The following is a 27,234-nucleotide window of genomic DNA, read 5'->3' as shown; positions in this document are numbered from 1 at the left end:
CCAGATTCTCCTTATGTCATTTTAAGGTATAAGAAAATATATTTTTTTAGCTTGCTATGACTAAACTCAATCTTCAGTAGTTGATGTATTATATGTACAATTAATTCTAGATAGAAAGCAATATCCTTACATATAACAAAATAAACTAATGCCATAACAATATATATAATTTAAAGCATTCCATCAAATATTTCACATCTTTGGAAACTGATTCAATCTATATGAGAAACTAATACTGTATTACTCTATTAAAAATATATACACAAACACATTTTATATGTTTCTTTTCTATATCAAGATCTGAAATCATAGAGATCTGCTTATAAAAGAACTGTGAATTATATGTACTATCAGTTGCATAGATTTAGATTTACAGAGGATTACATGCTGACAAATAATCTTTATTACTGTATATTTTTATACATATTTTCTGTTCAGATTTTTCTCTTCCAGAATATGAATATATAGCACAGTAATTATGTATTTTTTTATCATTACAGCATATTAGAATAAGCTTGCTCTGAAGTACATATAGATATTACTATCTACCTAATTCTCTTTTCAAATGCAAACCACTAAATCTTCAAATTAGGATTCATTTTGGATGCTTTCCAATCATACATCTATATGCAAGTTATAAAAGATACTGCAATTTTAGATAATAATAGCATCTAACATATTCATTGGATTATACTGTATGATCCTATATACCTTCACTATTTACTGTAACATGTATGGAAAGAACAAAGTGAGTGTGTGAGGAGATTCCCATCACTTTTCTATCACAAAATTAACGGAAATGAATGGATAGTAGCAAAGGCCATAGCTTTGAGATTTATTTATTTATTTATTTATTTAGAGATCGAGTCTTGCTCTGTTGCCTTGCTGGAGGGCAGTGGCAGGATCTCAGCTCACTGTAACCTCCTCCGCCTGGGTTCAAGCGATTCCCTGCCTCAGCCTCCAAAGTAGTTGGGACTACAGGCACATGCCACCACACCTGGCTTTTTTTTTTTTTTTTTTTTTTTTGTATTTTTAGTAGAGACAGTGTTTCACCATGTTTACCAGGCTGGTCTCAAACTCCTGACCTCTGGGGGGGATCCACCCGCCTCAGCCTCCCAAAGTTCTGGGATTACAAGCATTAGCCACTGTGCACAGCCTGCTTTGAGAAATAAAGAAGAAATCCATCTCTTCCCTTGAAAGTAAAATAGAGAGGACATGAATTAATGGATCAAAATGTCAAATAACTTGTCAAATCTTAAAGATAAGTCCTCCTGATAACAAGATGAACGCCAGCTCTGTGATATTGTTTTGGTAAAATGAAAATGTAGGATTAATTTTAGTTAGGTTGGCCATAAGCAATTTGCATAGCTCTCTGAGACTAAGTAGGAAAAATATTACCTCTAACACAGGATTGTCATGTGGATTTAGAGAGAGAGGGTATGTGAAGAATTTCTCATAGGGTAGGTACCTGGAAAACATTAATGCCTTTAAACTGATTTTGTTTTTAAATCACTTTAAGCTGATACTTTAAAAATCACTTTAAACTGATTTTATCAATTTAGACTGATTTTTAAAATATCTTTGCATTAAGGAAGCAATGTATTTTTCTCCTTAAAGTGAAATCCAATTCTTACCTTTATTGAGGCACTCTACGAACACAATTAGAATATGTTGAGCTATGAGTTTGGCTCTAAATATAATTGGATATATTTTCTCACGTAACAAAAAATACCAAGGGTCTACCAACCCCAGGTGTAAGCAGGACTCCCCTCAGATTGTTGTTGTAACTCAAGGCGCACGTATCCTCCTTGCATATTTTTAAGTGATAAACATTTCTAAAAAATTATTTCCCACTCAAGGATACTTTTTCTCTTTTCTCATTGTGCAGCTAAGTTACATCCACTTTTCTAACATAGTCACTGGCAAGAGGAAAGCTTATTAGAATTGGCTTATACCAATGGTTCTCAAACTTTATGGTGAATCAGAAACACCTTGCGGACTTGTTAAACCCACAGCTTCTGGGCTCGAGTCCCTGAGTTTCAGATTCAGTAGGTCTTGAATGAAGTTCCCAAGTGATGCCGTTGCTGCTGGCTTGGGTATGACTTACTGAGAATATAGTTTCACAAATACATAGGTACCTCCTAGGCCTGAGAATAAGTTGATATTCTCTGAGCAAATGGCCAAACTGTAGAACGTGAATGCCAGGGCTCTGCTTATAAAAATGGCATATGACCGGGGTAGAATTCGCATTGACAAATAGAGATGCCTTTCCTTCCTTCCTTTTGTTCGTTCCTTCCTCTATCCTTGTATGAACACTGAAGGCTTTTTGCTTACTCCTTTTAAATCAATCTAAGTAAATTTTACACACCTAATGACAAAGCATTAATAAGAAATAATGTTGCTAAAGCACAAAGTCATGTAAGTGATTGTAGGTGCAAAATGCCGGAGAGAAAGCCATCAACTTGCAAAGTTATCACTTTCCCATTAAGTTCTGAATTATTTGTGCAGCAAATTCTTTATGCTGACAGATCAAGAAAGATCTTTTTTTAAATGTTCCATTGTTGTTCCAAATAATAGAATTGTGCTCCCTATTACATGTTTCTTTGTAAAAGAATATGGTATAGAACTTGACATTTGAAAATTGCATTCTGAAGAGAAGAAATGAGAAATCTCTTTGCATTTTAAATGTGATGTGTGGTATAATATAGCAAACTCAGTGATGGTGCATAAATGACAGTGTTACTGTGAAGCGATTGAAGTGACAGGGCAAGCTTACCCAGAAAACCACTTTGAGTATCCTGTCTAGCTGCCCAAGCCAAATCTGTCTGTTTCCAGCTGCCTGTTGGCATCATTAAGGTTTAAATATCAATGGTTGTGATTTTGACTCCTATGGAATGAAGGGGCAGGATTTGCAGGACAGAAACTAAAAATGTCCCCTTCATTTGACGCTCCTGTTTTCAGTGGAAAACTGGGAGCGTGGACCTCTACTAGGAGGTGGACATTCTTGAGACAGGCAATAGTTGATAGGCATGGGGGGCTTTCTCTTTCATTCAAACTCCCTGTTCCCTGAGAGTGAGGACCAGCATTTTCTCTGCCAGGTCCTGCCCTGTATCCACACCCTCACCCCACCTCTTCGGGACTTCGGAAAGCTGGGATTCACAGAGACTAAGAGCCTGCAACTTATCAATTGTGTCAGGTCAAAAGTCGCTTTATATCAGCTTGTTTCTTCTAATACCATACACTTCACACAGTTTTGCATTTTGCTTTAACATTTTGGAGATCTCTCCATATGAATATATAAAAGGCTGCCATATTATATTTAACGGTTTAATGGTTTTTCTTAATCAGGCTAATTTCACGGACATTTAGTTTCCAGCATTTACTGCAAACACCAGCAACAACAAAACAATGCTGCAACAAATATTCTCATAATCACAACATTTCATACAACTATGCGTATGTCTGTGGAATACATTCCTGGAAATACAACGGCTGGGTCTGACTTTATGTGCATTTTTAATTAAAAAATATTGCCCGTGTTTCCCCATAAATGAATCCTTATTTCTCCACATTTTACTGGCAGATTATCTTACCATACTTAGCCTTTGCCAGTCTGAAGGCATCTTGATTTTTTCAATTAAGCTTTTTATTTTTGATATTTTTAGATTCATATGTAGTTGTATAAAATAATGCAGACAGATCTGGGCGTCCCTTATGCCCAGATTGTGATGAGAACATTCTCATCACAAGGTTCCTTTTAAGCTACCTTCACATCTACCTTACCCTCCTCCTACCCTGTCCTTAAGCCCTGGCTGCCACTATAATTTTCTATAATATCTGTAATTTTGTCAGGTCAAAAATGTTACATAAATTCAAAATGATGTGCCCCTAATTTGAGAGATACTAAATATATTTTGTTATATGCAAATTATATACTTACTGTGATTGAATTTATCATTTTGTGATCTCATGATTTGGGATCATACTTAGTAAAACTTCCCCTAAAGTTTTGATTAAGAGAAAAACACCACATCCACATTTATTTTCCAATATTTTATGGCTATTTTTAAGTTTTGGATCATGAATTCATCATTAGTATTACTGATGATTTGAAATGTGAAAATAATTCCACTTTCAATTTCTACCTAGACATCCTAAGATAATTACCAATGCATTTTTTTATGATTGCCTATTTGTGATTTTTGTATATAAAGTAATATGACAGTGTGTTTTAGGAAACCAAAGAAATATCCTTGGGTTTTCCTACAATATTATAACGTTATGAAGAACCAGAGGCTAACTTTTTCTTTATAGTTTTAATATATTTTGTTTTGTTTTGTTTTTTGTTTTTTTGAGATGGAGCCTCGCTCTGTCACCCAGGCTGGCGTGCAGTGGCACCATCTTGGTTCACTGCAAGCTCCACCTCTGGGGTTCATGCCATTCTCCCGCCTCAGCCTCCCGAGTAGCTGGGACTACAGGCACCCACCACCAAGCCCGGCGAATTTTTTGTATTTTTTTTTTAGTAGAGATGGGGTTTCACCATGTTATCTGGATGGTCTCGATCTCCTGACCTCGTGATCCTCCCACCTCGGCCACCCGAAGTGCTAGGATCACAGGCGTGAGGCACCGTGCCCGGCCCAATAAAGATGTTTTCTATAATGATAGTACAATTAATTTTACACTGCGAATTTTAACTAAAAATGAGAAATGATATTAATAATCTGAGGATAATTATTGTAACCTGTTAATTTATATAGTGTATGGTATTAATTATAACAAGATTGATTTGCAGTCCAATCACCCTGTGATATATTAATATATTTCTTTACCCATGACGGGTCCTTACTGCAGGTTTCTGAGCCTGGTTCATGTGGTTTCAGAAGTTGTGGCCGGTGACGACATGACCACAGCCTCACAAAACCTATTTTCTTCAGAAAATAATTAAATCATGTAGTGTGCAAACTTTTAGCAGCTGCTGAGTTAGTGGGTGATCAGGATGAACACTTTTTTTGCATGTATTTATATTTTTTTGTTTATGGTTATGTGATTTCCTTTTGGGGGAAGGTTATATAAAAACTACTTTTGTATAAGGTGCAAAATAGATCATTTAGAAAACAACATAGAGTGTATTGTATTTAGTCACATATCTTTCATTGATAGTCATATACTAATTATAATATTTGATTACAGAAATGTAGAATTCCAAATGAAGATGATTTCATTTAGAAGATGGCTCATCTAAATTCTTCCTAAAATGTTTTTCTCTTTTGTCAAAAGAAGTTGCCATTCTTCTGATTTTATCAGAGTAGACTGTAAATAATGTAATTTTTTGTTTTCCTTTGAAAGGAATTATTGAACCTTCAACATGCCTACTATAAACTAAGCAGACAATACCAGGCAAATATTGCAGAACTGACTCATGCAAACAACCGAGTGGATCAAAATGAGGCAGAAGTAAAGAAACTAAGATTACAAGTGGAAGAACTAAAGCAGGGACTCAACCAGAAAGAAGATGAGGTACTACTTTATAAGTGAACACGTACTGAATAGCTTCTAAATAGTATTTTAGAGCACATCTAAAGATTGTCTCTCTTATTAACATATGGCATTAATGGGAATATAAATATTCATATCTTAAATCAATTTTAAAAGAGTTAAGAAAGAAATAAGATTACACAGACAATGTGCACATGTTTGTGGTGGTAATAGTATGTTTTATGAGTGCTCTATAGTGTCAATACTTTAGCATGATCTTGTGTGCACATGCGTGTGCGTGTGTGTGTGTTTAAATATGGGCACAGTATCATTAAAGCTTGGGTGTTTTAAGATTTAAGCATCTATATCAACAAGTATGATACATATTATTATATATTATATATTTTTTCAGCGCTCTTTAGTGTTCAAAAGAATCTAGGTATTTCATTTTGTTTTGTTAGGTCAACTCAATAACGGTTTATAGAATATTTTAGAAGTTCTTGGAAGATAGATATCTCGGTGTAATATCTTAACAGCACACATTTACAACTGTGGGGGTGATTGCAGCTGCAGTTACAAACAACAAATTTGTTTTTGTTTTTTTTTTAAATAAACACAGTCTCGAATGTCACTATGATTGTGGAACTGTCACCCACAGTAGCATTCTTTCACATGGTTTTCCAGTCACTGTCTCTGCTCCTGTTGGACAACTATTCAGGCAAAAACCATAGTTCCCTGGTTAAAAAGACTGTTTCTATATAATGCAAAACAGTTGGAAATAAAAAAAATAAACAGCTGAATTATTTTTCCATGGAGTAATTTAAAAATCAAACATACTCCACATTTTGAGAATTTGTTTTTAGTAAAAACAATTCCAATCAAGCAAACTGGATTTTCTTCTCTAATAACATTATATGGAAACAGAATCAATCATTCCACAAATGAGGCTCACACACTGTCCTCTGTGCTTGCTAGGGGCTCTTGGCAGGCGTATCATCCTTGCTATGTCTCTTTTTATGAAGATATAGATGTACTTTCTAATGATATTCATGCGTGGTGGGGCTGGATGGTGGACGAGTAAAGTTGGAAGGGGAATATAGTAGGAAGGTTCAAGAATGTGATTTTAAGTTTTTTATTTTATTTTAGCCATTATTTTGTGAATAATTTTAACATGCTAGTATTTGTTGTAGGGGGTGGGGTGGTGGTGATGATGGTGAAAAAATCTTTATTTTTTGTCAATACAGGCTTTAAGATGTCATTTGAGACTAAACTATTGGTAAGGAAATAATTTCTTCTAGGGTTCGTGGACTAATGAAGTGCTAGTCCCTACAGATCTGATTCACAATGTAATTGTGCAATTTAAATAATGAGCTGCGGTCTTAAGGAGGATAACATTATTTGTTCCTCCATATAGGATTATATTTCCCACATCTTCAGTGTCAGGCTTGGTCATGTGATTTTTGCTTTGCCTGTGCCTTATGTGAAGGAACTGTGCATGCCAGCACCTTCAGAAGCTTTGAGAGGGAACACAGGACTCTGGCGTGTTTCTTTTTTTAAAAAAAATACGTATTTTCTGTCATGTCGCACGTCCTGAGGCCACCACGTCGTGGCATGATTCTCTCAGCGATTCTGAAATTAAGAGAGCATAAAGCTAAGCCTTTGCTGACCCAAAATGGAATCTATACGAGTAGAAAGTCATGTTTATTGTCAGAAGCCACTGAGATTTGGAGTTGTTTGTTGCTACAAACAAAACAAAACAAAGCAAAAACTTAGTTGATGCTGACTGGTATGGTCATTACAATAATTAAAAAAAATATATTAAAATAGATGACATTGCTCCAATACAAGAACAACCTCTAATGAAAACAATATGCAGATTTTTCAAAGAACTGAGAATAGAACTACTATTTTAACCGGAAATCCTACTCCTGGATATTTACCTAAAGGAAAAAAAAATCATTATATCAAAAAAGATACCTGCACCTGTATGTTTATTATAGCACTACTCCCAATAGCAGCCATAGAGAATCAACCTCAATGGATTGTGCCCATCAATGGAGGAGTGGATTAAAAATGTGATCTATTTACACAATGGAGTACTATTCACCTACAAACACGAATGAAACCATGTCTTTTGCAACAACATAGATGAAGCTGGAGTTCTTTTTTTTTTTTTTTTTAACAGAAAGCGCTCAGACACAGAAAGACAAACACCACATATTCTGACTTACCAGATGGAGATAAATAATGTGTACACATCGAGATAGAGAGCAGAATGACAGACAGTGGCGACTCGGAAAGGTGGGGAGGAAAGAGAGTAAATGATAAGAAATTACTTGAAGGGTAAAATGTCCATTATTCCGGTGATGGATACACTGAAAGTCCTGACTTCACCACTGTGCAATACACCCATGTAACAACATTACACTTGCACCCCGTATATTTATACAGATAAAAAAAAAGAAATACCTTTGTAAAATAAAAAGTAGGTGGTGAGAAAATTAAGTCTGGAATGATGGAATCTAACATTCGATACATTAGTTTCCTGTAATACACTGGAAAGCCAGTAATTTGCAGAATGACCTTGTGATTTTTAGGTGAAAAGATATGAACTAATATTCCTTTTTTGATATTGGTGCATTTGGCAAATGCTTAAAAAAAGGTGAACTCAGAAAAGAATTATCAAGTTTTCAAAGAGGTATATAAGGTAATATAGAAATTTAAGTAGTTCTGTGACTTCCTAATTGTAAGAGTTGTAAGACCACCTGATTTCCATCCAAAAGGTAAAATATATAAATTAGGATGGTTTTGAACAATAAATGTCTACTAAAATTGAACTTTGTGGCAAGGACCAAATCATCAAACCTAATGCTAAAGCTCTGAATCTATTTGTTTCCTGTAAATTATTTATGCTGAACAAAAATAGTGTAGGGAGAAGAGAATAAGACTGTGACTCTACCAGAACATTTTATAATTCAAGGTAACTGTAACTACCTGAAAGATAGAGAAATGTTCCTAAATTTACTGATGTGAATATTGACCTATGAAATTTATTGGAATCAAGTAGGGGAAAAAAAGATTACTAAGTCATTAATGAATATTATACTGGTGAGTGAGCTTCTAGTCTGGGCTAAAATAGACTCATTTCTCAAGATTAACATAATCCTTTGTTCCTCCAAACTTCCATGAGAATGAAGCCAGCTGAGCATGCTCTCAACTCCCTGGGAGAGAATATTCTCCAATGGCAAGTTCAGATATGGCCACAGTATCTAATAACACTAGCAGGACCTTCTAGAGAGTAGAGCTAAGGAACATAGAAACTATAGACCTGGCAGTTATTTTCAGGGAGAAGAACCCAGGCCAAATACGGGAATATGTTCCATGGTCAGTATAGGTGCCCTTGCAACATCTACCAAGTAGATTCCATGAATGTTTTCTATTTCCACTTTTTATATGGAACCTTTTCTAGAAATTTTTCTGTCCTAGTTTCACAATAGTATATTGGGCAAGCATGTGTGTGTGTTGGGGGAGTGGTGCGGGGCAGTACTTGCTTTATTTAGTACATAGATCTCTAGAGCACGAACAGGCATATATACTGAGATTCGATGTGAAGATAATCATGAGGGTTTTTTTTTTTTTTTTTGGTGTATTCTACATTTATTTGAAGGAAAAAAATAGCCTGCTGAATCTTCCTATAAGTAATTACATTTTTAAAATATTTGTAGGCATTCCGGAGAACTATAGTGTCATTGAACTTTGAGGCTAATGCCGTGTTTGGAACCTTGCTTGCGTACCTTGATGAGGGGGTAAAAAATTTCAAGTGAAGAAGGGAGAAACACAGTTTGTGACCAAGTGAGTGGCCTACATTATACTGTATGTGAATGAGAGTGTGTGTATGTGTGTGTGAGAGAGAGAGAGAGAGAGAGAGAAAATATTTGCTGTTCTTTGCTGTGGGAGGAATATATTTCCCGAGCATGAATGGAGGCATGGTCCAATAACTTGTTTGGCAAATGGAATGCGTGCTGCTTTCCAACAGAATCTTTAGGAATCATAGTATCGTAGGGAAAAGTAATTGGGTATATTTCACATTTGAAGTCTAGAAATAGGTGTATTGAAATATATATTTAACACACAACACCTTATAATTTTCTGTACCTCTAATCAAATCAATTGATTACCATAGAAGACTCAAAGCACCATTAACTCACATGCATATTATAATGTATATTATTTGATTGCAGTTGTAATTTAACCAGTTTTTCTCTGATTAAAGGTCATCACTGTTTTGGTGAGTTAGGAAAAAATCAATCATGAAACTAAAATTTTATTTTAAATAACTATCAGCATCTCCTCAATTTGATTTCTCATTGAAAAGAAAATTATGTCAGTTTTATTGCTGAACTTTTCAATTTAATAGTAGCAAATTCTTCAACTTGCAATTAGTGTTTAACTGGAACCGTCAAATAGGAAGTTTTCAACTTCCACAGGTCAACATAGTTTAAGTAAATGAAAGTAAGTTAGTTGTCCTCTGTACTGTAGAGAGAAGAGAATAGTATGTACTTTGGCCCATAGGAGAAAATCTGGGGTCTAATTAAATAAATGAATAAAGAATGTCCTCTGGGTTCTTCCATGTTGTCACAAATGGCAGAATTTCCTTCTTTTTAAAGCTAAATAATATTTCTCTGTGTGTATGTGTGTGTGTATCTCCTAACTTATCCATTTCTATGTGTGTATGTGTATCTCACAACATATCCATTTCTGTGTGTGAGTGAATCTCACAATTTATCCATTTATCCAACTGTGGACGCTTAGCTTGTTTTCACATCTTAGCCATTGTGAACATGTTGCAATGAACATGGAGTACAGGTATCTCTTTCAGATATTGATTTCGTTTCACATACACATGTATATTTACACAATGTGTATACACATATACACATATATACATGCACCTGTATGCATAGTGTGTATACAGATGTATACATGCTATCTCCAGACAAGAAATTGCAGAATCATATGGTAGATCTATTTTTTAATTTTAATTTTTTTGGGAACCCTCATACTATTCTCCATAACGGATATATCAATTTAGATTCTCACCAATAGTACAAAAGAGTTTTCTTTTCTCTACATCCTCACCAACACTTGTTATTTATTTATTTATTTTGATAATAGCCATCTTGAAAAGTGTGACTTTTTGATAATGGCCATATTGATAAGTGTGAGGTCATGTATCATTGTGGTTACAGTTTGAATTTCTCTGATGATTAGTGATGTTGAGCACTTTTTCAAATACCTCTTGACTATTTGTTTATATTAGTTAGATGTCTATTCACATATTCTGCCCTTTTTTTAAACAAGTTATTTTTGGGTATTTTTGCTATTGAGTTGTATGAATTTTAAAATAAATTTTAATATGAACCCTTTGTAAGTCATATGGCTTGAAAAAATTTTATTTGTATCTTTAGTTTGCCTTTTCATTTTTTTTTCTGCATAGAAGCTTTTTAGTTTGATGTAGTTCCAATTTGTTTATTTTTTATTTTGATCCTTGTGCTTTGGATATCATGTTCAAAAATGTATTACCAAGAATAATGTCAAGAAGACTTTTCCCTAAGTTTACTTCTAGGAGTTTACAATTTCAGATCTCATTTCTAAATCTAATCCATTCTGAGGTTAGTTTTGTTATGGTGCAATATATGGATATCCAGCTTTCTCAATACTACTTATTGAAGGAACTGTCATTTCCTCATTGCGTATTTTTGGTGCTCTTGTCAAAAATTGGATGACCATATATTAATGGGTTTATTTCTGGGTTCTCTATTCCATTCATACATGTGTTTGTTTTTATGCCAATACCATATTGTTTTGTTTACTATCAATTTTTAATAAGAAATCAGGAAGTTTGATGCCTCTAGATTTGTTCTTTTTAAGACTACTTTGAGATCTTTTATGATTCCAAATATATTTTGAGCATTTTTTTTCTATTTCTGTCAAAAATATCATTGGAATTTTCTTAGGTATTTTGTTGAATCTGCAGATAGCTTTGGGTAGTATGGATATTTAAACAATATTAATTCCTCCATTTCATGAACATGAGCTATCTTTCTATTTATTTGTCTCTTCTTCAATTTCTTTGATCAATGTCATAGTTTTCTAAGTGCAAGTCTTCCATCTTTTTGGTTAAATTTATTCCTAAGTATTTTATTATTTTTGAATATGGGATTATAATTTTCTTATTGTTAGTGGGATTGTTTTTTATTTAATTTCTTTTTCAGATAGTTTGTTTTTGGTGCTAGAAATGCAATTGATTTTTGCAGGTTGATTTTTGTATCCTGCAACTTTACTGAATTTATTTATTAGTTTCAACAAGTTTTGGTGGAGTCTGTAGAGATTTTTACATATTGGATCATGTCATCTAAAAATAGAGATACACTTACTCCTTTTCCAATTTAGACAGCTTTCATTTCTTTCTCTTGCCTCAGTTGCTTTTGCTAAAACTTCTAGTGCTATGTTGAATAGAAATGACAAGAGTGAGAATCCTTGCATTGTAACAGATCTTGGAATAAATTTTTTGAGTTTTCACTATTTATCATGAGGTTTTTCATAAATGGTCCTTATTGTGCTTGGGCAAGTTTCTTCTGCACCTATTTTATTTAGACTTATTATCATAAACAGGTGTTGAACTTTGTCAAAGGCATTTTCTGCATCTATTGAAATTATATATTTTTTTGCTTTTCATTCTGTTAATGTGGTATATCACATGGATTAATTCATGTGTTGACATTTTTTCACATGGATTAATTCATGTGTTGAATTTTTTTCCCCTGGTGCAAAATTTGTACTTGCCCTTGACTTGTTCTCTCTGTGTAGTTTTTAGTAAAAAATATATGCTTCTATAAATAAGAGGCTGTTCAAAATATCTAGTGAATTATTTTGTGTTAAAAGATACATCAATCGGGTTAACTAACTCCTAGCTGCTAGATGCTTATAATTCACAAACAAAACTGCATAGGATGAGATTTAGCATCTTTTATAATAATTAAAACAAAAGTTCTATTTTGAGTAAGAGGAAGAAGAATCACCTAACTTTAAGATGGCATTCATGCTTTAAGTAATCCATTGTCATTTTCATTGAACTAAGATTGATTGAGCTAGGTGCACTGTACTGTTCTAGTGGAAGAATATGGAGATAAATATTCTTGATGTAAGAGTTAAAGTCGAATACAATGGTATCAAAATCTGGCTGAACTATGGTATCATTTTGGAAGATTAAAAAAAATAATAATACTCAAGTGCCACCTCCAGAAAATTTGATGCAGTTGTTATGGGTGGGGCTTGTGCATGGGTGCTTTTAAATAGTGCCAGGAATGATTCTATTAGGTTGGTGTGAAAGTAATTGTGGTTTCTGCTATTACTTTCAATGGCAAAAACCACAATTACTTTCGCACCAACCTGATAATATCTAGCCAAATGTCAGAACCAAGAGTTGAATGAAAGAGGTTGCCGCAGTCAAAAGGCAAGTTAATAACTGTGGCATCCTTTGAATGCACATATTTGTGGCAAGAGATTGTACCAGTAAAATGTAAATAAAATGACTTGCTACCAAAAAGAGGTTCTTATCATAGTTTATATCTGTTAACATTGTTCTATGCAAAATTAATTAGTGTAATACATCTTCTAGATTTGAGATTAAATTCAAACAATGAAAAATAAACATGGGTAACATAAGATACAAGATAGAATTGAGGCTCTTCAGTTCACACTCAAAATGTTAGTGTTTTGCTAAACGCATTATTGGTATGGCTTCACACTTAGCAATTATCACTTTACTGTTACAGCTTAGCTAATTCTGGCTTCACATTTTAATGTCTTTTGGGGTCACGAAGGTGAAATTTTTCAAAACTCTGATATCATCGGCAATGATGAATGTGAGAGACATTTTGTTTAAACTGACAGAACATTAATTATCTAAGTTAATATCGGGTTTTTAAACAGTTCTTTATTTGGAAGGACAAAGCATCCTTTTCTAGCACTGTATCTATTTCTGTTAAATCTCATTAATTTGCACCCTGCTGATTTTAAGATTATGAGAATAGTGATAGACTAAAATTCACTTTTATCTATGAAAAAGATGTAGTAAGTGTTTTAGGTAAGATTAAAAAGAAATGATAGAGAAGCCATCTGCAGGTTCACATGGGGACACAGTGACAGTTTCTAATGAGATCACCACACACCCAGGAACCGAACTGATTTGTAAAAACCAGCCGGTTCATGTAATATTTATTACTTCCTAACCTCTATATTAGATGTTGGAATATAAATGATTTCTTTCAAAGGAGAGCTTTTTAACATTGTAAGAGATATTCAGTCCTAAGTATATACAGTCGAATGTAACAAATGGCAAGATGGCGGTATTCACAGGATGCAGCAGAAACAATTTGTTATGTTTCTTTTCCTTTAAATACTCGAGGGCTATTTGGGATTATTCCTTTTAATTATTTATTGTCTGACACCCCAACTGGAGTAAATGGGCAAGGACAGTAGCAGCCTGTGCCTGTAGCACTGCCAGCTTTCAGTTGTGCTGCCCAAAATGAAGACATCATAGACAAAAGTGAACACATGTCCAGCAACCCAGTTGCCATTTATTTTTAATCTAGTAATTCCAATAATTTTATTCCCCCTTGTGTGGATGATTTACACGTTATTTCTTCCTGCCATTCTTTATCTTGCTCTTGTTCTTCACTTTACCAACCACCTCCATGGTCTAGCCGTTCTGCTCCTCTTCATAACGTGACTTGAAAACCCAAACTCATCAAGCAAGGTTTATTCTCAGCTAAAACTTTTCTGAGTTGTATGTGAGTAGAAAGTGTCCTGAGTAAAATAAAGATGTTTTACGGTCAGGTTATATGGAAAGACTTAGACCATGGTCTTTTGTTAGCTTTGCCTCCCCTGGAACTCTAGGTGGCATTTATTAGACCCCTTATCCATATATATATACACATACACACATGTGTGTGTATTATTTATATATTGTATATAAAAATATATATACACAATATACATTTTTTTCTTTTGAATAATGTCAGATAATTTGTTACTTCTCATTCAGTTATTTTATTGTTCATTAATTTACAAATAGGTATAAAATTATGGAAGTTACATAGGCCTCATTATATTAGAAAAAAATTGCAACTACTCAGCTAAGAGCAATATATTTTTTTCCTTCTTTTTTTCCCCCTTTTTAGTGCTGTTGGTGACCAGGGTTGAATTAATCTTGGCACACTATCAGGTTATTTCTTGGCACATTCATTGTTCCATGCAAATACATTCTCTTCATTTATTTATGTATTCCCTTATCCTCATGCCCCACTCCCATTACCTTCTGTCTATGTGCAGCCATTGAAAGGCGGTTTTTGTGTATCTATTTGTACAGACGTGTTTTTGCACAATATGTCCTTTGTTTTGTGTGTATTTTAATTTATGTTTACCCTGTTGCTGGTCCCATATTGCAGGGAAATTTTCACCCAGATTTATAAGGGTGAAAGGTACAGGGTCTTTGTTTCAATGTTGTCTTTGAGGGTGAGAGATGGCAGGCTCCCCTGTATAGCAGATTACATCGACAGTCACAATGCCAAGGATCCTAAAATCTGTGCTTAGTTAAAAAAATAAATAAATAAATAAATAGAAAAGCAGGAGATATTTTTAAAACAATGTCTTTCTGATCCATGACTGCAATGGAATAATGTTAGATAAGGCAAATGAAAAATATAAACTCAATCTAGCTTTTGAAATTGTGCACAATATATCATATACTGGGCAAGATACAGAAATGGAATCAGATCTGGAGGTCAGTTCTGACAAATGCATTTCCCAGTTATGTGATCTTGGGCTCATCATTTAGCCTCAGTGGACTACACGTTTCTCATCTGTAAAGTGAATAATGATCTGTAAGATTACATAATACCAACTATTGAAATGTGTGCAGTTGAGGTAATGAAACTGTTTAATAAGGTAACTAAAAAACCAGTATCTCTTAAAATATAAAAAATTACACATAATTGATCTAACTAGGATTTGGGTGGCATGTTCAGCATTTTTATTAATATACAGTGTTTAATGTAACCTTATGTAGCAGTATTTAATATTTCAGAATTTAACAAGTAATAATGTAATATTATATTTAATCTAATTTTTATTATAATCATAATGCTGAGTGCTACTAGTATAATTAGTATAAATAATAATATAATTATGTTCTTATCACAGTTAAGCCTTACCACAATCTTTAAATTAGGTACTGTAATTACAGGAATTTGAGGCATAAGTAAGTAAATGACATGACCATAGTTACAGCTGGGAGAGAAAGAGCTCTACCATACCAATGCCAGTGTGGCAATATATATTAAAAACACAGCCCCTATTTTTATATATTATCATATTATTTACACCATGATAATAAAACTGATGATAAGTTACTCTTATTTGGAAATTAACATTTAAGGATAAAGCATTTTATTTCAAATATTTTCTTCCTATTTGGATTACCAGGCATAATTGGTAAAACAGTGGTGTTACAAATTCCCGATGAACCTTTTTAACATTCAGTGATTATTTTTTCTGCTTTAATCAATTATCTTTATGCCAAAATCATAATGGGTTTCAACAGCAACTATTTGAAATAATGTTCCACTTAGAAAAAATAGAGGACATTTTATTGTGTTTAGAGAGGTAAATATAATTGTTTCTCTAAATTTTCCTGTACAAAAAAAAATAATAATGGGAAATACTCTTTGGAAGTATTAAAATTATGTTCAAGGATAGACTTATATCTTTAGATTTAAATGTATTCTAACTTTCAAAAATGAATTTACATTACTAGTTACACCAGTGATATTCGAAGTCCATCCTTCTTGAAGATTTGTCAGGCAAGTCATTTTGTTACAAGACATTTTGGTTACCTAAAGTAGAAAGTAAAATCACTTTTGGAGGCTGCTCAATCTAGTACTACCAGAAAAAACAAAAGTAATGATTACTTATATTTCAATACTCAGAGTTCAAAGGGTATGAATTCTTAGATGAGCTATTTTCTCTTATATTACAATAAAATGGAGAATTTTTGAAATTTAAAAAGATACATATGCTAGAGCTATAAGTATTTGTACAGCTCTCCTGTAGTTTAAATAGCATACAACAAAACATAAACCAAACATAATTAGACGTATTTAAAACTTTATAATTTGATGCATTTCACACGTAATGACTCTAAAGGTAAGACTATAATTTATGTTAGCACAAATTATCAAGAAATATTCAAAAAGCAGTTCTGTTTTTCTTTCATGTGGGATAAAAAATGAGTAAATAGCTTTCTTGATTGAAGATGAATAAATATACCTGATTTTGTTCTTTAAAAATATATACAAATTGGGCTAATTATGTTTGAATAAAGATAACAGAATAATGATTACAAGAATGTAATGCATGTTCCCTACAGTAGAAATGTCTAAGTATTTGTTTTTTCTCACTATCACTAATTGATAATTTTAAGAAAAGTTCAATTAATACTTTTGAAATATTGTGTAAACATTATATAGTTCTTATATAGGTTTATGTCAATATTTTAAAATAAAATATATTAGTAAGGTTGATATTCTTTTAAACCACTTGCATAAGCAGATCAAATAGTCATGGAAAAGGTGATTTTGTGGTGTTAATATAATTTCTCAAGGGAATAAAATAAATATAATCATGCTTTAATTTTAAAATGCTATTTCTTTTTTTATTCTACCAATGAAGCAAATAGGTAATCTGGCTGATATAGAAAAGACGTCATGACATATAAAAACATTCTAATCATGTAAACAGAGAAAAAGACACAGTAACTTAGAGGAGATTAATATAGTTATCAAAATAATATATGTACACTAATTTATTTTCTTTAATAAACAGAATATAATGAGACAAGATCGTTGGCAGAAATCTTAAAACTAGAACAAAAGACGACTTTAAAAAGCAAAAAGACAATGTTGTTCAGTAGGAAGTAGAATTGAGGTGACTCAATATAGAGCTCAGAGACAAGTTTCAATGAGAGACTCTGGCACCTATATTCAGGCCAAGAGAGAAAATAGCTTTGGATATTAAGTGTTCAGTGCTGCTAAGCTGTGATAGTGTTGAGAAGAGGTACACTACTGCATGTGCGTGTAAGCTATTTGCTTGTATAGTCATCTGCTAGAGATATAAAGTTATGTTTTTAGTCTACACATTTTATTGCTGTACCAAGCAAATCCTATTTTATTTCTGGTGAAAGTTATAGATCGTAAAGCATACCAAAGTTCTATTTTTTTTTTTCAGGAACCTGAATAGCTCAGGAAAGGGAAAAATATGATTCTGTCATTACTTGGTAATAGCACATTTGATTGGAGGAAACCACTTTTTAAGAGTTGAATTAGTTCATTGAATGACAGACTTATGTTTCAAAGGTGATAATCATATTTTAGAGCACAACTAGAAATAATTTATCAACAGCAGAAGGACAGAGCTGAGTAAGATGGTTGAGATCTGGAACTAGTTGCACATGCTGGGGTGGAGGTAAATCAGAGACAGTATGCCAAACCTAGGTTAAAACCATTTTGGCAAGCAGTCTACAAGGGGTGCCTATGTGGGTGTGCTGAGCGTGATTCCACCGACTCCAGGAGTAGGTAGTTCTTGAAGTCGGAGCATAGTCCTTGTCAAGCATCATAAAAGCCTCCATCAGTCATTTAAATGAAGTTCTAAAGCAGAATTCATTCTGCGGGGGAGAACGTGTGATTAAGCCAGGGTCTCAGGTGAAAAGGTGCTGGACAATACTCCGCAGTGTATCAAGAAGGGAATTCAGTCTTGCCGGGCGCGGTGGCTCACGCCTGTAATCCCAGCACTTTGAGAGGCCTTGGCGGGCGGATCACCTGAGGTCAGGAGTTCAAGACCAGCATGACCAATACAGTGAAACCCTGTCTCTACTAAAAATACAAAAATTAGCCGGCCTGTGGTGGTGCGGGCCTGTAATCTCAGTTACTCAGGAGGCTGAGGCAGAAGAATCTCTTGAAGCCTGGAAGTGGAGGTTGCCATGAGCCAGGATGGCACCACTGCACACCAGCCTGAACCCTGTCTCAAAAAAAAAAAAAACAAAAACAAAAAACAGAGAAATCCAGTGTCAAAGCTGGGCAACATCTGGTTACTAGAATGAGGCAGAATATGGCATTCAGGGGCTCGGCCCACAGAGAGATGATCAACAAAAGCCCAGAGTGCTGAGCTGGGACTCCTTAAAATCATCCTCCCCAAAGTCAGAGAAAAGCCCAAGAGAATAGATACAGATATGTAGTAGTGCTGGGGCAGGAGAAGAAGGAGGCAGAGACTGAGAATCAACAGTTAAGTTCTCCAAGGTCACCCCTGTGGACCCAAACAATTATGCCACATTTGCTTTCTCTGCTGGGTATTTGTCTGTTATTTTGTCCGCTCTGTGTTTAGCAGAGAAAATACGTCTATAGTCCCAATTTTCCAAAAACCTATGATCCTGGAAAGCAGAATACATTTATAAAAATAATGAACACCCAAGTGTGCAACATGCATGAGCACAGGGAAAGGTCTGGAAAAGTGGCCTGGGAGGATCCCACACAGCCTGCTAGGTAAAGTTGGAAAAATGGCTCAGTCTTTCTGTTCCTCAGCTTCGTCCATCATGAATTGAGGGAGTAGGATTGAATGAGGCTTGATTATCACTTCTAGTGCTATTATTTAGTATCATTCGGAGCTAATACAGTTTAAAGCCATTCTGGCTAAGATTTTAAAATACTCAAGTTTTCCACAGATGTCTGTTTTGAGATGTCTCCTCACAGATGTTAACCTGGGCTCACAATGTCTTTAAAAATCATGTACCTTCAGTAGAGGTGAACTATTGAATCCTTTATTGGAGGCAAAGTGATGGGTTAGATGTCCTCAGTGGGTGATTTTCATATTCATGATCTTATGGCAACTCTGCTTCTTGACATTATTAAAATGGTTTTTCTAATATGTCATAAAACTATCTAAAGCACATTTTCCAGCTTTCTTGATTAGCATAAGGTAAGCATATATATATGAATAAATATATATATTTTTATACTCAGCCAATTTGTATCATGTCAACATGTGTATTTCAGAAATGAAAATTTCCACATGCAACAGGCAAGATTCATTTTGATGGATTTATATGCTACGTCTAGGTGTAAATCATTTAGTGTTTTAACACTTTTACTTTAAAACTCTGACAGTTTGTTTAAAATCTTGCTTAATGTTGTTTCATGCGTTATGACATCAGTGAAACTTTAGACTATTGATACATTGATGGAGAAGGTAATCTGTTTTTTTTAAATTTCAGGCAAACAAGAATTAATTCATAGGAAAACAATTTCATAGAAATATGTAACTTATTTTTCCTTGAACAGTGCATATGTATGATATAGCTATGGGTGATGTTAAAAACCACTGGTGTTTAAATAGTGACTGTTTTATTTAAAATATGTGAATTGTAGTCATACATCCTCCAGGTGAAATTCTGAATGAAAGAATATGTTACCCTGATCTCCAGAGACAGATCCAATTGGGGAAAACAAGAATATAATGCTCTGCGCCCTTACTGTGTCCCAGGTCCTCAGTGAGGCAACCATGGTATAATAGTAATACAAAAATGCCAAGAATGATGACTGCCACTTAGTAAACATTCAGATATTTGTTGAATGAAAGTATGGTCTCTAGTTACACAGAACTTACAATCCATTTGACAAAAAGACAATTTAAAACGAAATTATCCTGAAGTGGGTGTAGAAGCATATGGGGCAACTAAGGACAATTAGCTTAGTTTAGGGAGAAAGCTTCTTGGAATAAAATTGAGACACTGAGGAAGAAACTGAGAATCTAAGGATGAATAGGCTTTAGCTTTTAGGCACGGCAAGAGGAAATGAAGGGAGTAGAAGGAAGACCGTCTGTGAAGGCTAAAATATGAATGAAAGTTTGGTAAGTTTCAAGACGGAATGATATTCAGCACAGCTGAAATGTGGCTGAGCGTGGAGATAGTTGGGAGAGAGTGTGAAAAAAGACCTTAGGCTAGAAGCACAAGGCCTTGAAAACCACGTTGGGGAATTTCAACGTTATTTGACAGGAATAGTAAACCACAGAAATATTGTAGGAAGGACAGTGCTATGTCTGGTTACCCTCATTCATGTAATGACCGTCTTCTTCCCAACGGTCCATTTCCCCTGGGTCTGGGGGTGAGGCAGGTATCTTCCTTACTACTTCTCTGCTCATCGGCAGCTACACACTGCTGTCCTTCTCCCTCGTTCTTCACACATATATACATGCATATAAACACACACATATATACATATGTATACACACAAATAGTTATATCATATACAAATGGCATTCGCGACCGCCTCCTCTTTGCTCTCATTTCCAATCTCCATCACTTCTTGAGATTTTATCATCTAATAATTGCCACTGCCTTCAACCACCCCGAGTACTTGGTGATCTCAATATCCAAAAAGATAACACTTAGTACTCTTGGTTTCTCAAACTGTTGTCTTCCAATTATCCGGTCCTCCATTTCACCATAGCAACCCACTTCCAAGGTCATAGTGTAGGTATTGTCTTTACCAATGACTGTATTTTCTCCAGGGTCTCAAATTACTCATCCCACTCTCCAAACATACTAGCGTATCTTTAGCAAGCTTACTCTCTTTAGTATTCTAAGTACAACACCACTTCTATTCACTGGGGTATATAGTCTATTAATGCTACCATCCTTCACTGTCATTGATCCACTTCCATATCTATATTCTCTCCTTATGCATTGTAAATATTGTAGCTTTAACATTATAATCACTTCATTGCATATTCCTCTATGTCTGGCCCCCATACCCTCTGTAGATACTCACTTGTAAAGCTCCATCTCTGGTTAAGTGCAGTCCTTGGCTCCAGCTACAGCTGCAGGTGGCAATAGGAAAACAAGCACTGTGGTGGTGGGACTTGCTTACATTTTACCACCACTCATGTCAAGTGGCTTCTTGGTGCCCCAGAATTAGCTCTTCTAAATGATTTCACTACTTCTTACCCCAAACCTGTAATCTCTCCTCATCCCTCCACGCTCTCAGCTGTTAATATTTCTCTAATTTTACAGAGAAATAAAAATTTTTTTAAAGGCAGAATACAGACTACAGAATATTCATCACACACTCCCATCATCACAACTACTAAACTACATAGAACAATTTGAACTATTATATTTTGCCTACATTACTGATAAAATACATGAAATTTCTGATTTTCTCTCTGGGTTTGCCTGTCCACGTGGGCAGAGTCCTATCCACTTTTACTAAAAGATTATATATATATGTGTGTGTGTGTGTGTGTATATATATATATATATATTTTTTTTTTTTTTTTTTTAAGAGACAGAGTCTCGCCCTGTCGCCCAGGCTGGAGTGCAGTGGTGCGATCTCGGCTCACTGCAAGCTCCCCCTCCCGGGTTCATGCCATTCTCCTGCTTCAGTCTCCCGAGTAGCTGGGACTACAGGCGCCTGCCACCACGCCCGGCTAATTTTTTGTATTTTTAGTAGAGACAGGGTTTCACTGTGTTAGACAGGATGGTTTGAATCTCGTGATCCTCCTGCCTCAGCCTCCCAAAGTTCTGGGGTTACAGGTGTGAGCCACTGTGCCCGGCCCAGATATATTTATTAAAAGAGCTGTACACATCAAGGAATTCACTTAATTCACACCTGTGAATATATATATTGTATATATATTATGTATATTATGTATAATATATATTATATATTATATTTTATATAATCATATATAATGGATATAATAATCATATATACTACATATGATTAATATAAATATATATTATGTATTACATATTATATATAACTCAATATACATATAATTAAACATCTCCAGTGTTATGGCACTTAACTTCAATATTTATGCTACCAAACTGCATTTCCTTTTAAGTAATAAGTGTATAAATAAATATAGCATATTGTCTGCAGAATATGGGCTTCTTTGACACATACACACACACAAAATTCAAAAGGAGAAGTGCAATTGCATTTCCATATTTAGGTATATAATAGAGAGGGTTGTCTTATACAAAGTAGAATAACTAGTCACCTACAGTGATGACAATTTTTCACCAAGTTTCGTGAGTAGCGGAGAAGAGTGAACAAACAGCTCAGAATATTCTGAATTGTGGTCCTCAGCTAATTCCTTATTGCTCATTTATATCAATTCCTTGATGTGGACAGCTCTTTAAAAAAAAAAAAAAAAACTAGAATTTCCTTTCTATTACATAATTTGTTCATGGTCATGTTAAGGTAAAATAATTTAAGATTTTAATTTATATTAGTTTACTTTTCCTCAAATTTGGGGAAAATTGGAACTCCAAGTTTATGTGTGATGTTTATCTCACTATATAGATGCAAAAAGTTTCATATTCGTCTCTCTACATAGAATGTGTTCACTCGATGGTCTAAGTTTGGAAAACGAAATGAATATGTTGTAAAGAAACAGTAATTGCCCTGTTCAACCCCCAATACCACTCAGTAATTTTTTTCAGTTTATTTACCGTTTTATTAATTTATATATGCACTTACAGACATGTATTATCTCTTTCATTAGTCACTATCCAGTTTTTTAATCAACAGGTCAAATGCATCAGAACTTGTCCTCTGTTAGCAGAAGACATCTCCAGAAATATTTACAGGTAGTATTAGATGACTTCGATGGCAGCAATCCATGCTACCATCTTTTAAAGGACACTTTTTTATGTGGCATTCTAAATACACAAAACCTACATTCTGCATCGGGCTGGAGGATATGTTTCTTCATTGATATGTAAATTATATCCCATCAGGCATGTGTCAGACATGTGAGAATTTTTTTTACACAGCTTCAAGAGACGTATAGCTAAATGACCACTAAACCAACCATGTTATGAGCTCTTCCCAATACTCCAATGGGAAAACATTCTTTAAACAAGCAGTTCTCAACTCTGGAGGTCCCAGAGGATATTTTTGGAGGTTCATAAGGTCAAAACTACTTTAATAACCACTTTAGGATGTTGTTTGCCTTTTCATTCTATTGACTCTGTATTGACAGGTGAAAAAGGGCAGGTAAAATTGTTTAAAGTTGGTTCCAGGAACACAAATCACAGGCAATGATTATGTTCAAAGAAGAAGGAAGCAAAGAAATATGTTGAAATATACACTACTGAAAAACTGCTTACTATTTTCTCTTCAGTTTCCATATATATGGAATTGGGTTCTGTTTTAAGGCATGTGCTTTAAATATCAGTTATCTGTCTTATTTTATCAGCACTGAGTTTCCTTTGACTTTTCAAAATGTCACTGATTCTATAATTAGAAGTGATGTCTTGCAATTAAAAGTGTGCCAGCTTCATTCTATTTATTATTTAGAGGGAAAAGTTATTTTTTTCTTTATATTTCAATACTGCATATTAGGTACCTCACACTTCTTTGTTGTTATTCAAAATAGCCTAACAGTGATGATAACAACAAACCTAAACTGATCGTAAACTTATTTTTTCCTCAAAAATATGTAACACAAAATATTTTTAAAAATTACTATCTATCCTAATTATTTTTAAAAATTACTGTACTATCTACAAGCCTATCCTAATGTGCCAGTTCAAATCTTTTTCCTCTGATATTTAGTAGTTCACCTATTGATATAAATCCTGATTATTTCAGATAATGGTCATCAATATTATAAAAGAAATTAATCAAAGTGCCTTGGTGGAGAAATATCTGGAAAAATATGACAATTGGCCCAGTTACAAAATAATGAAAATTATAGTAGACATGTGCAGGAATGTTAGAACTCAGAATCTTAAATATAATTCAACAAATAATAAGTTGTCCATTTTTATTTTAGAAACATTTTTTGAAACCCTGCACTTTGGGAATCTTTTCTTGTTCTTTGAACTTCCACAGGAATATGGTCAATAATTATGTTTATAGGTTACGTATGCAAATGTCAGTATTTATTTTCTCATTCATAAATGAGTATATGTTTTGTTTTTGTTTTTGGAGATGCTCTGTCGCCCAGGCTATAGTGCAGTGGCGAGATCTCGGCTCACTGCAAATTCCACTTCCCGGGTTCAAGTGATTCTTCTGCCTCAGCCTCCTGGGTAGCTGGGACTACAGGCGTACGCCACCACGCCCATCTTATTTTGTATTTTTAGTAGACATGGGGTTTCAACATATTGGCCAGGCTGGTCTCCTGACCTCATGATCCGCCTGCCTCGGCCTCCCAAAGTGCTAGAATTACAAGCATGAGTCACCATGTCCTGAGAAGTATATGTTTTATTGTAAGATTTTCTGTTTGAATTTAATTCCATGAAATAAAAGTCTTGTTTCTTTTATTCTCTGTCCAAACAGAGAAATACATATAAATGCATTTAGGTGCTCATGACCTAAAGGGCTTCATTAACAAAGAAGAGGTTGCATGTAAAATAATTTCCCCTACGTGTGCGTTTGTCATTTTAGAAATTGTAATCTGTTGTTTTAGAATTGGAAGGATATTTATATCGTAGAAGAAATCATTTCATCATGTTGTATATTCTTCGTACCATTGTAGTCCTTTTTAGAGACTTAGGGGTTCTCTTCTAAACTTAAAAATAATAATAAAATATAATGTACTCCCTTTCCTTTGTGGGAAATTAAGCATTAGTCATTTGGTTTATAATCCAATCATAAAACTGTTACTTATTTTCTTTTTACATAATTTGTACATCTTTTTATATTACTCCTTGTGGTCTGTTTACTTACAAGGCGCCTTCCCGGAAACCTTTTTTTCCCACCTTTTTCTTTTCATGAATTTATTTTGATATAGCAGCATTTTTCTTTCAAATTTGGGGCATATAATTTTTATCTGAATAATAGCTGGAGCCTTAATTTTAATCAATTAAATGCATTTATTTACTGGTTTTAAATATTACTTTTGTTACTAATTTGTTTTTTTCTTTTTCAAAACTTTTTCGGATGAAGATCTTGTGACTGTTAATAAAATTGCTATTTGTAGTGTTCTACGAAGGTTTCACTCCTCTTTGTGGAAGAAGATTTCTCTAGCTCACTAGTAGATGTCACCTGTGTAGAAAGCCGATGGTGTGGCAGGTGGTGTCTTAATATAATAACTGGGCTGAATTCCCAGAGTACAAAGCCATGCAAAAGAGTTAACAAATCATTTTATGATAAGCAAAATCAAGTAGGTTCATTCTGAATTCTCTTGTTCTTAATGTTTAAATTCCTTTAAGAAAGTTGTATAATTTTGGTCACATTTAATCTTTGCATTTCTGTAACTGATATTGTTTACATTTTTTTCTTTTGGTTAAAATGGTAAGAAGGAATAACTGGATTTTTATATCAAGATTCAGTATTATTTGGAGATTAGACCAGGTGGCTCATAATATGTAATATTGAAACTTGGGACAAAAAAATTTCAATTCCATTTCTTTCATTGAGTTTTTTGATGCTGGATTTCATCCCAATGTCCAGACAAAGAGGCACATAGCCCAGTACTCTTAACAAGCTTCCTTCTGAAAGCAGACATCTGTTGTGCATTAATTGTGCAAAGATAAAATAGTGAATGATGGATTACTATTTCCCTAGGAACTTTATTAGTGCTCTCTGCTATTTATATTCCCAAAGAAGAAAGTGGGAAATATGCAGATCATGTGATGATCAGATACAAATGCTATTGTCATGAAAATTAATGTTACTTGACAATATTTTTTCTTCCTTTGGTGTTAGACAATAGTGTTATTCTCTGTACAAATAATTAGCATATTACTCAGGTTCATTCAACCCCAAGTGAGTTTTAATTATGATCCACATCAAAACCTTTGTGAGGTACTGGTTATAAATAGCATGTCCTTAACATTTGATCACAGGTCTTGATGAGACTATTCTACAATTTAGAAAGAGATTCCCTATAGTTGTCTTTAATTTGGATAATATTGGATAAATGTCCCTTATCAAGGTGACACATCATAAACACTTGAAATATTGCTACTGCAAGTGATCTCTGGGATGCTGACGTGTTCTATCAGCTACAAATTTGCCACATAATTTCATAGCTTTGATTCTGCAGTTGCTATAGTACTCTGAAAAAATGCTCAGTGTTAGCCCCTCAAGGCATCAATTAAGAAGCACCAGCTTTGTAGGATGTCAAGTGCTTCACTCTCACTGGTCATGAAGCTGGCTTAATTTATGTAGCAGACAAGAAAAGAAAAAAAATCTCTGAGCTGCAATAAAGTGTTGACTAGAATGTTTTATATATACATATCAATAATCATACAGCATTATCTAGATTAATACATTGTAAAGCAATGTCAATTCTTGTTAGTTTTTTTAAGGCTTCTATGCCCACTTATCAAATCAATTTTTAAAGATTTTAAAAGTTCATCATATAGAGATAAAGCATTATAATGTTATAAATTCAAGTGACATGATTATTTAAGATGATATTCTTAAGAACCTTGAACTTACTGGATATATTCAATTAGCTTAATTCCTTTGTAGAAAAGCTAGAATTAATTCTTCAGCTTAATATACAAAAATTATGGCAACTGAAAATGTATGTCATGCTTATTTTAAATTATTTTAACAGCTTTATTAAAATATAATTAATACACCATAAATTTTGCCCATTTTAAGAGTTCAGTGCAATTCA

The 27,234-nt window shown here is 34.0% G+C and overlaps 1 protein-coding gene across 8 annotated transcripts in view; it reads left to right on the top strand.

The window, feature by feature from the left end:
* The window catches only part of CCDC102B (coiled-coil domain containing 102B), a 375,607-nt gene that overhangs the window by 292,961 nt on the left and 55,412 nt on the right, over window positions 1–27,234 (top strand). For 6 of the 8 annotated variants that reach the window (XM_050768124.1, XM_050768121.1, XM_050768119.1 and 3 more), the window contains one exon: window positions 5,347–5,517. The exons of 1 other annotated variant lie outside the window; for it this stretch is intronic. In XM_050768124.1, the coding sequence (XP_050624081.1) occupies window positions 5,347–5,517 (171 nt within the window). Of the gene's footprint in view, window positions 1–5,346; window positions 5,640–27,234 lie in introns of those variants that run through there. One more of the 8 variants, XM_050768122.1, reaches the window with a different exon arrangement.

The sequence above is a fragment of the Macaca thibetana genome, chromosome 18 (genome assembly GCF_024542745.1).
Source record: "Macaca thibetana thibetana isolate TM-01 chromosome 18, ASM2454274v1, whole genome shotgun sequence".
Lineage (NCBI taxonomy): Eukaryota > Metazoa > Chordata > Mammalia > Primates > Cercopithecidae > Macaca > Macaca thibetana.
Note: the sequence above shows the minus strand (reverse complement) of the source record. Positions and strands in the feature narration are given on the sequence as shown.